The sequence below is a fragment of the Centruroides sculpturatus genome, unplaced genomic scaffold (genome assembly GCF_000671375.1).
Source record: "Centruroides sculpturatus isolate CEXI.00-Female unplaced genomic scaffold, Cexi_2.0 scaffold258, whole genome shotgun sequence".
Lineage (NCBI taxonomy): Eukaryota > Metazoa > Arthropoda > Arachnida > Scorpiones > Buthidae > Centruroides > Centruroides sculpturatus.
This window is the reverse complement of record NW_019384607.1, coordinates 754,456-765,328: the sequence shown is the minus strand read 5'-3', so window position 1 is coordinate 765,328 and position 10,873 is coordinate 754,456. Positions and strand designations below refer to the sequence as shown.

At 34.0% G+C, this 10,873-nt stretch overlaps 2 protein-coding genes across 2 annotated transcripts; one reads left to right on the top strand and one right to left on the bottom strand.

The window, feature by feature from the left end:
- Window positions 1–2,769: 2,769 nt before the first annotated feature.
- On the bottom strand, window positions 2,770–3,168 carry LOC111625179 (major centromere autoantigen B-like). Its single transcript, XM_023368242.1, has one exon. The coding sequence runs from the start codon at window positions 3,166–3,168 to the stop codon at window positions 2,770–2,772; it is 399 nt and encodes a 132-aa protein (XP_023224010.1).
- A 1,637-nt stretch (window positions 3,169–4,805) lies between these two features.
- LOC111625170 (lysosomal acid lipase/cholesteryl ester hydrolase-like) lies at window positions 4,806–6,886 on the top strand. The gene is made up of 9 exons (XM_023368233.1): window positions 4,806–4,960; window positions 5,032–5,233; window positions 5,503–5,617; window positions 5,680–5,827; window positions 5,890–5,982; window positions 6,047–6,202; window positions 6,263–6,334; window positions 6,407–6,475; window positions 6,568–6,886. The coding sequence occupies exons 1-9, from the start codon at window positions 4,844–4,846 to the stop codon at window positions 6,802–6,804; spliced, it is 1,209 nt and encodes a 402-aa protein (XP_023224001.1). The 5' UTR covers window positions 4,806–4,843; the 3' UTR covers window positions 6,805–6,886.
- Window positions 6,887–10,873: the final 3,987 nt, after the last annotated feature.

The following is a 10,873-nucleotide window of genomic DNA, read 5'->3' as shown; positions in this document are numbered from 1 at the left end:
TGTTGGTCATTATTCATAATGCCCGTATTAATCACTTTGTCCATAACATATATATAGAAATGCGCCAGTATGACAGCTCCATTTACATTAACCATTGAAGTGTAATTTTTTTAAAATTTATTTCACTTAATACGAATAATTTTTTAAATAATTACGTAAAAAGCACACATCTGAAAAAGTCTGTCTTTCGATTAAATCAACGATTCGGCTTAAAGAGTGAAGAACGTTTCGGGGGGAAGCGCGAGAGACGAAAATAAGGAAATTAGGTTTTCTAAATGGAAAAGAAACGAGTCAACTAATAATGCAGTGAATACGAATTATTCTTTACATAGTTACGTTGTATTTTGAAAGTTATGGCAATGCAACACTTGGGCCATCTCACGTAGTTAAGAAACATTCCAATCGGAAGAATTCGATTTCATTACCAGAGGACAACGATTGAAATGTCTTCCTGGCCACTTGGAATTTAATTTCCATTCTTCTATTACTGACGAAATCGTCTTCCGCGTTTTTCTTTCCCTAATCTCGCTTATAAACGGAAATCACTCGAGTCGACCAACGTTCGCTTTCTTTTCTCCAATCGTATTATTGGAAATTTTAATTTGTACGAGTTAACAATTTAAATAGAATAAGAATAGAATGGGGTAAATTCGAATTTGCCATTTAAATTATTTCCGTCCAGTTTTAGTAGAAGAGAAGGAAAAAGTATTTGCCCGGAAGAAACAATACGGGTTACCAGTCCAGATTTTGGTATTATTTCATTCAAAATATGATAATTAAGAGAGAAAATTAGAAAGGTAAGAAACGAATTTCGTCACGCGCTCATACGGTATTCGTTAATTAACCTATTTTCTTTCTGGATCCGACCGGTTCAACGTCCTCCGGTTTCGCACGTTTTAACCTTTCCGAGAATTATAAACCGGCGACTTTGTGGTTTATTTAGATACCGATACGAAATATACCGCGAAATTGTTGGATGGAGTTTATAGCAAATCTACGTATTTCTCGATACTTTGTCTTTTGGAACTTCGTTGTCGATAAATACACGAAAACATTCGATCGATCGCACCTCTTTTACTTTTTAAATATTTAAATAAAATATTTAAAAATCGAAAATGATACGATCGATTGAGAACGTTAGAAAGTTACAAAGATAGAAATCGTAACGTTCAATCGTTGCCATTTACCCCGTGGAGATCGGCCGATACGCGTTTCGGCCTATAGAAGATTCAGAATAAAGAAGATGTAAAAATGCCTTGTGTCTATTAATACACCTAGTCGTGAAGAAAAAAAAAAACAAATAATAGCAAAATTATGGATAGATGGAAATTTGCCTATAGTTCTTAAACCGTACGTGCCATAATACGTAAAATACACAATTATCTTTGAAAACATAACATAAGTTGTATTGGATGAAAAAAACCTCTTACTGTCATTTTGCGACTACTACTGAATGCCTTAAAAATATGTTAACATACCTTTTTATTAAAATAGTTGATATTAGTGGAATGAGCGTGTCCGAAGAGAAGCAGCAAGATTATTAATATTCGGTTGAAAATTGGTAAGTTTTAGTCGCAAATCACCACGGTTTTCCAAGTTCAATCTGTTCCTCTGTTTTGTCAAAATTGCGTTCGCGTGGCTAAAACCAGCTTCAACCATGTACGAAGTTGGGAATGCAAGTAAGAAAGGTTCGGCTTCTGCTCTGAGCTTGGGATATTTAGTGGCAATATTGTTATTGCTCCAAAATTCACTGAGGTTTTTATTTTTAAAAGAACACTTTAGCTTCGAGATCTACACATACTTCAATCAGTTCATCTTCTAATCCAGGTTCACTACCTTTATTATGTATTTTTCATCAAATGGATTAGCAAACCATTCGGGAACATGCATATTCTCCAAGTCTTTGAAACGTGGTTTAAAGTCTTCTCTTAATTTATCAAGATGTTTAATATATATCTCCAAATCACGGTCGGATATCTTTTTATTTTCTTTTAGTATTCGCAAGTTTGAAAAATATTTAAAGTCGGATCGTGCCAGTGAAGATTTAAATAGCTCCATTTTTACTTGAAAGGCCATTATTTATGATTGTTCGAGCTTGAACAATTGTAACGTTTTTTTCCTTGCAAACGCTTCTGTACTATATATTAATGATTTTCGATATATTACGATATTTTCTCTGTAAAGGACAAAATATCTGCATTTAGATATAAAATACTTAGAGTGACAACCCTACTAGAGTGTAACAGTACAACATATGTCTGTGTATAATGAAGTACTAGCGTTCATAAGATGTTTGCGACACTAGTGCAGTTGCCAGATGAGTGAAAACAGTAACACAAGCTAAAAGCGGCGTAGACTAAGGAAAAACTCAAGTTATAACTAGGGTAGTCAGTAATGTTGATCATATCCGTATTTCGAACTTTTATTGGAATATTCTATTATTTTCCTAGACAGTTTAATTGATCCTCTTTAGTAATAATCGACCCCCTTTCGACCCTCGTGTATTAATCGACCCCCGGAGAACTCTTATCGACCCCAAGGGGTCGATATCGACCACTTTGGGGACCATAGTCTAGGAATTATTTTCCAAAAAAGACCCAACGCAAATTGAACACGATTCCAGACGTATCCTTCACTTTTTACAAACTCTGCGAATTCGTCTACAAATGCTTTTGCTGCTTTTTATCTGAACTTGAAGCCTCCTTGTGTCTTATGACACTGTGAATGCCAGTTCGTCGACGAAACCTATCAAACCACCCTCGGCTCACTTTAAAGTCCTGCCTGTCTGCACTTGTACTGGGTGTCTGCACTTGTACTGGGTGTCTGGGTCAACAAGTCATTATATAAATTTTTAGCCTTTTCACAAATTATAGCTTCACTAACACTGTCTCCATCAAGTTGCTTTTCATTGATCCATATTAGCAACAGTTTTTCAACTTCATCTAAAACTTTAGATCTTTGTTTCGATATCACATTCACTCCTTTAGCCACTTCGGCAGCCTTTTTGTTTTTAATAATTGTAGAGATAGTCGATTTTGCCACATTATATTCTTTAGCAATGTCAGAAACTCGAATGCCATTCTCGTATTTTGCAATAATTTCTTTCTTTAATGCTACACTGAAACGTTTTCTATTTCTACTGTCACTTTTCTCTTTCTTCGGTGCCATATTGATTAAATATACAGTATAAATAACAAAACTAAAAACGAAGTTCAGCACACTCGAAAAAGCAATGCTTCCCTCGCGCACGTCTAAGAGCAACTGAAATTTGTGAGGTTCCAGAATGGCTGGAAACTATTGGGTTGATGCAAAAGTTCGTCCGTTTTTAGCACCAGCTGGCTAAAAACGCAACACTGAAATGTTTTTTCCTTCACATGTGTAAAATTTGAATGTTGTTTGACAAAAGGGATTTCAGCTAGTATTTGAGAATAAGGTTGTGTTACTTAGTTGTGTTTTTAAAATTTTGTTAAGCATTACAAATGGTAGAAAATAAGGAGCATTTTCGACATATTATGCTTTTTTATTTCCGAAAAGGCAAGAATGCTTCGCAGACACAAAAAAGACATGTTCTGTGTATGGTGACGGAGCCATTGATGATTCCACGTGCCGTAAGTGGTTCAGAAAGTTTCGTGAAAGTAAGCTTACAAATTTGACACAAAAAGCCGTTAAGTTCGTTATTCGAGACAAAATTTTTGCAAAATGAAAGTTCGTTAATCGATTTGGTCGTTAACCAGGACGTTCATTAACCGGGGTTCCACTGTATTGGTTTTGTCGATTTATTTTTCATAACTACAATTGCAGCCCCTAGGTTCTCATTTTGTTTTGACCCGTCTGTATGTATCGTGTAATTCGGGTAGAGTCTTCTCTCCCAGTCACTTGATATTGCAATGTCTGACACTTTGTCCGGGTGTATTTTATAGATCTGATTAGGTTGTGGCCGTTCTTTAATCAGCTGTTCTAGAAGTGAGGTATCCATATTGGGTAATAGGCCAATCCCAATATATTGCACCATGTCATCAAAGTCTGGCCGGTATGTCACTCTATTCTTGTTTATGTGCCACTTCCACATCTCTTGACCTTAGATGCAGAGGGGGAACCCTGCTATTATTTCTAATGCCGCAGTTGGGCTGTTCTGTATACTTTACACAACCGCAGAAAAGTTGTTCGTTGTATCCTATTTAATTTCTTTTGGAATCTGATGGTGTTGGTCCAAGTTGCCCAGAAGGGTGCCCCATATAATATCATAGTTTCCACACAGACCTTGTGTATCACTTTCATTGTTTTATCATTTAGACCACAGCTTTTATTTGATAGGCTGAGAAGTGTATTTGAGAGTCGTTTCATTGCCTTATCCATTGTTTGGTTTAGGTGCATTGCGTATATTAATCAATGGTCAAAATCTAAGCCCAAATATTTCAGATTGTTCACATTCTGTATTTTCTGTCGTTGTTCATCATTACTCTTAGGCCCGTTTTCATTGGTGTTCCTTTGATAGAATTATATTTTGACACATATCATAGTTTATTTAATTTACATCAGTCATTAAATTTTTCTAGGAGGCGATTCGCTTCTGCCTGTAAAATCTCATTGTTTCTGTGAGTTATCGTGATCAAGGTATCGTCAGCGAATCCATGCAGTTTCCATGTATATTTTATTCTATTTGTCGTAGGTGTGCAGCAGACTGTCGTACCCGATGAACGACATTTGGACGTCGACTATTCGAAACGCGATAGAGATGGCGACACATCACACGAGGTAGAGGTACGGCACGCGTAATAAATCGGCGCAGATATAAACAACAACGCCGATAATTCTCCCGCACTAGTCACACAATCGTACAAATATGCATCGTTCCTACGTTTGCCTCTTGTTTCTATGCTTAGGTTTAGCAAACTGTTTGGATTTACTAAATATCCTAACAATACTGAACGAGGACGAGCCCGACGCCAACAGAAATATAGTAAATTTACAAGTGTTATTGGTATTGTTAAATTTATGTTTTCACTTGTATTTAACAAGCTGTTTTTTTAGACCGAAATCATCAGGAGTAAGGGCTATCCTGTGGAAGAGTATTCCGTTCGAACGAAGGACGGTTATGTTTTGTCCGTGCAAAGAATACCCTATGGTTTATCAGGCAAACAAAACACCGCCAATCGTCCCGTAGCCTATTTACAACACGGTCTTCTGGAATCCGCCACCGACTGGGTCTTAAATTTCCCTAATCAGAGTTTGGGTAAGTTTTCGTTTTTGGAATAGTTCGGTAAGTTTTCCCATTCGACCATAAAATTAAATATTTACCCACACACAATTGAAATCCGTATTTGTATCGTCCATATGCGTAATTTGCACCGATAACAGTCTTACTGTTGCGTTTCGAATTCCCTCGAACCGGTATCTTTCCGAATAATTCTGGCTGATGATGTATTTTTTTTTTTTACGGTTACGAAACTGGTTTTTGTAATGCTGTTTTGGATTCGTTGCTAAATATTTAAATATAATTAGGTTATATCCTGGCCGACAGCGGTTACGACGTGTGGTTGGGAAACCAGAGAGGTAACACTTACTCTAAAAAGCACGTTGAATATTCGACTAAAGAAGAAAGATTTTGGAATTTCACGTAAGTCGAACGTCGGAGAGTGTAAAGTGTTTACGTACAAAGAGATTTTTTTTCCTTTTTAGCATTGACGAATTTGCCAAATACGATGTACCCGATACCATAGAGTTTATTCTAAATAAAACTAATCAGAGTCAGGTATATTATATTGGACAGTCTCAAGGCAACACTGTAGTTTACGCTCTTCTCTCCGACAGACCTGACTATGACAAAGTAGGTAATGATTTTACATGCCTGGATCCTTCTATCCGTATTAAACAGATTTAATATTTCAGATCAAAGCGGTACTATCTCTGGGACCGGTAGCCACGGTCGGTCACATCACCAGTCCTCTTCGTTTACTTGCCCCCTTAACCAGCCCCATAGACGTAAGAAATGGTAAATATTTCGCCTCCTTTCGATTAACAAATGTAAATTTCGTTTTCTTTTTAGCTTTTATCTAAGAAATTAGGATACAGAGAATTTTTGTCGAACAGTTTTGTTATGAAATTATTTGCTCAAGTCGGCTGTGGCTTTGAAAAATTCAATATTTTATGTTCCAATGTGTATTTTCTAATGAATGGATATAATCCGTCTCAACTAAACAGGGTAAGAAAAAGATACTGGAAAAATATTACTGTTATATCGACTTATACAAATGCATTTTAGAGTCGCATAGACGTCTACATGTCTCATTACCCCGCCGGTTCTTCTACCAAGAATATCGTTCATTTCGGACAGGTAGGCCAAGCTGTCGAATGTTCGAATAGAGTTAAAATTTCGGTAATTGCAATCATTTTGATTCTATCGCAGATGATGAATTCGAAAAAGCTTCAAAAATTCGATTACGGGCCGGAAAAAAACGTAATAGCCTACAATCAGGTAAGTGACAAATTCCTCATCCATAGCTATCCTTATGTCCGTAATCTTTCTTATATTCATCTTCGTGTATTAATTTAATAATTATGTATTAGCCTACACCTCCTGAGTATAAAATAGAAAATATTCGCACTCCCATTGCGCTTTTCTGGAGTAAAAATGACAACTTGGCCGATCCTAAAGACGTGAGTATACTTCGAGAGAAGATCCAAAATTTAGCAGCAGACTACCGAGTGGATTCAGAAGAATGGGGTCATCTAGACTTCATAATGGCAACTGACGCAAAGAAATATGTTTACGACGAGCTGATTAGAGTAATGAAGAGTATTTAGAAATTCTCATTTTCTACATAAAGATGTATATTTTGTACTGTACGTTAACGTGAAAGCAATAAAATTGTATTTTGAATTTTAAGTTGGCTAATACGAATGCTTTACGACTTCGTTTTATTACTAAATAAATACGTATATTTATACGGAAAATATTTTAAGAATTGCATATAACCAAAGGTTATAACGGCAAATATTAACCTGAATAATTGCAATATTTTAATTTGTAAATAAAACGGAATTTTCTTTTTAGATAAGTAATCCGGTATTCAATTTGTCCAATAGTATAAAAATTACGAGAATAATACAAGGATAACTCTGGAAAACTCGGAAAATTGTCAACGAATTCGATTTATAATTGGTGTACCTTAAACTTGCGATAATAAGGAAATTACACAACCCGGCAGCGGGTGATAAAGTCATTTAAAAAGCACGAGCGATGTTAAAGCTATAAGTAGGAGTTGTACAGTACCACGTGGAAGGCTCTTAGTCATTTTAGGATAGTTGGAATCTTCCTTAGTTATTTTACATGTTCGTTTATTATACAACGTTTACGTGAGTATTCACTCACGTAAACGTTAATTCAGCTAGTACAAGTAGAAACAAATGCGTTTAAGTAACTCGATTTTAGAAAATAGGGTGGTTAATTGATACGAGTATGTGTATTGGCATCGTTAGTTTACGCGCAACGTCACGCGTAGTCAAAGTTTTATTTAATTTTATTCTTAAAATATTTCTCGCCGTCATTAAAATATTAAGCATAGTTCGCTAACATACTATATTTTTTATATTGCAAATAATTAACAGGTGCATTAAACAGGCAAATTGCCTTTTTTGTCATTGTTAACTTGTATATAACAAAACAGATTTTTAAATTAATGAATTTTAATAGCGTTTAAGTAAAAATTAAGTAATTCTTAACAATAATAATAATTTTATTGAGAATTTAGTAAAATTTCCAAAAGCATTGTCAGGTTAAGTTATTTTTTACAATGCCTAAAAATATTTTATATTTCTAATTTCATTTTTTATCTATTTAAACTATATCGTATTGTAATCTGTCTTTATAAAAAAACGCGTTAAGGACATATAAAGTTGGGAAGTAGATAAGTGACGTCATTTACCGACTTTCTATGCGTGTAATTGATCATCTCAAACCATCGGAAATGTCGCTAGTGTTGTATTATTTATCGCTAAATAATAAATAAAATTCGTGTTAATATTGTCAGCACTTTTCGAACAGTCCCGTAAACAATTTTATATAGGCCTATATTTTAAAAGTAATTTTACGTACAGTACAACCTAATAAATTCGAAGACGTATCTTAAAACGAAGAGATGATGTTCGACAATACTGTTGCCTTTTATCGTCTTGTTACGTGCAATGATTCAACCCTGCAATTTAATTTTGCTTTTAAAATTATTTAATTATTCCCAACATTAATAAAAAGCAAATGCAATTATTGGATGACCTAAGGAACCGGTTATACTTTTAACACTTCTCATTATTAGAGAGCATCCTTAATTAACATTACACGTATCTTTATATTCGTTTATCAGAAAGTTTTACTCATTACATAATTATACTGATCGGGACGTTTTATTGCAACATATAAGACGAAACAAATCGGATCGTCAAGCCACGAATAATTGTTCTTTCGTTAATTTTTACATTTGCTTTTAATAGTAAAACACGACACGTGTCTAACTCTAAACTTAATCTATAACAAATATTAATGTCAGATTAAATTTGTGAAAATTAACATTTGGAGATTATTCGTAGATACGAAGAACGAGAATGTAATTTCTAGTGTTAAAAATACAGTAATCGAAGTAAAATTTTTACGATTTTGTGCAATTCCTACTAACAGGGGTTTTCTTTTATAATAAAGTTACATTATTACGCTTTATATAAATATTAGCATTCTTATAAAAATGTAGGAATAATATACTGGAAAAAGTTTATTTTTTACCGGATACCAACAATTTTTAGATTTCGATATAAGGGTATAGGCAAAATAAGAACCCTTATTGTTTCGTCTGGAATCCATAGTTTTTCTAATACTCGTACTCAGGGAAACTGAAAGAATAATTTCCCAAAAGTAAAATATAACAGAAAAAAATGAAAAAAAGGAACTTTCGATTTTAGGTACTTTTCTGTATATTTCAATCGAGCATCCCAAACACCAGCAACTCGATCGTAAGAATCCAAACAGCCTAGTAAACAAGAAAGAAAGAGCTTTTAAGTAGCTATTAATAAAAAGAAAACTTAAAATACAGGTAACCCCCGTATAACACGGTAGTTACGTTCCAAAAAATTGCCGTGTTATGCGAATCCGTGTTATACGAAACAAAGAACTAATACGAAAAGGAGGGTTAGGTTCCAAAAATTAAAAAACATGCTAGTATATTTTCATAATTAAGATAAATATCTTCATTAAAATTTTTTTAAGTGATACATATTAATATAAATTAAACAATGTTTTCTTCGTCATCACTAAAAACACTATTAATTAACCGAGAGCGTTTTCTTTTTGGCAAGTTATCCTTATCCTCTGAGCATTTTTCTGCATTATCTTCAGATCCATGCTTTACCTTTTGCAAAATGTATGTAATTTTAGATTGCTTGCTTCTAGTTAAAAGGTCTTTATAAATTTCCTTATATGGTGCTAAGCACTTATGAAGAATAAAGCAAGTATGGAATAAGGGAAAAACATTCGGCAACATCAGAAGCAGAAGCGTCGCGATCTGGCAACATTGAAACAAGTTTCGAGAAGGACCACGTGTATCGACAGAAGGCGAGAAGAGAAAATTTACATACTTAAGTACTAATAGTTCACGAAAATAATAATTTTCGTGAACTATTATTACTTAAGTATGTAAAAATCTATTACATTTCCTGTTGTACGAGGGTTTTATCCAATTCTCGAACCGTGTCAGAGTAAATCCGTGCTATAAAAGTACCGTGTTATACGGGGGATGGTACCAATTCTCGAACCGTGTTAGAGTGAATCCGTGCTATAGAAGTGCCGTGTTATACGGGGGTTACCTGTAATAAAATGTAGTTTTCTGCTTTTAACTGCATTTTTTTCATAATACTTGTTACATTTAATTACGCGAAGTTCCACAACACGGTAATTTTCTGGAACTCGTAAATCGCGTCATAGTAGAAACAATTGCATTAAAATCAGAGTCGTTGTCAAATTCTTATATGACACGAAAGCTCGCTGGCCGAACACAGCTCTAAACATTTAAAAAAATTTCGTTATATTGTTTTTGGTATTTTTCAAAGGACTCGTTTTTATATGTACCGTACAGCATTCGCGATTTACGTGTATCTAACAATTATAAATAATACAAATAAAATGAGAAATACTATTATAAAAACATACGTCTAATTTTATTTATTACGTAATTATTTGCGTAATAATTAAGATTAGGACGTCTACGTAGACCGTCGAGAGAGGTGGAACCGTGGAATTTTCTCCTAGACTCCTTACGGACCTCTATAAATTAATGTTATTATTACTAACAGAAACGAAAATATTTAAGATTATTTTTTATTAATAAACAAACCTTTCTACTAGTTCGTTTGATCAAAGAAAAAAAAAAAAAAAAAGAGTAAAGGAAAAAAAAATTGCAGAGTCAAAAGTGTCCGATCTATCCCGGGCCCCGTACAAGGTTTCGACGTCCTTGAATCTAGGTATCAAAAATTTATAAATAGTTGTTAACAATTATACGAGTTTTAATATGTTTACTTAGCTGTCCTGCCTTAGATATTTCTCAGCAAGTACGATTCTTTTGTCAACGATGCAAAAAACGTTGGTTTAAAAATTAATCTAAATGAATATTTGGTTAAAAAGATAAACGAATTCCTCGTAAATTAACGATTGTTTTATCTCGTCGTTTTTCTCTCCAGGTTTTAAAAATAAGTATAAAAATTAATTCAAGGTTAATTCAAGGCTATAAGAAGTATAATTATTGTCATTTCATTTTTTAATTGGATGATTTTTTCTGCTGCCATCTGTTGTCTACATCACTTAACATTAACAACGTACTGTACTTTTATCAAG

Excerpts from the sequence above, each read along its gene's own strand:
- LOC111625179 (XM_023368242.1), bottom strand. The coding sequence starts at position 3,168 with ATGGCACCGAAGAAAGAGAAAAGTGACAGTAGAAATAGAAAACGTTTC.
- LOC111625170 (XM_023368233.1), top strand. The coding sequence starts at position 4,844 with ATGCATCGTTCCTACGTTTGCCTCTTGTTTCTATGCTTAGGTTTAGCA. Across the intron at positions 5,234-5,502 it reads TTTCCCTAATCAGAGTTTGG|GTTATATCCTGGCCGACAGC; the intron begins GTAAGTTTTCGT and ends AAATATAATTAG. Across the intron at positions 5,983-6,046 it reads CCTTAACCAGCCCCATAGAC|CTTTTATCTAAGAAATTAGG; the intron begins GTAAGAAATGGT and ends TTTTCTTTTTAG.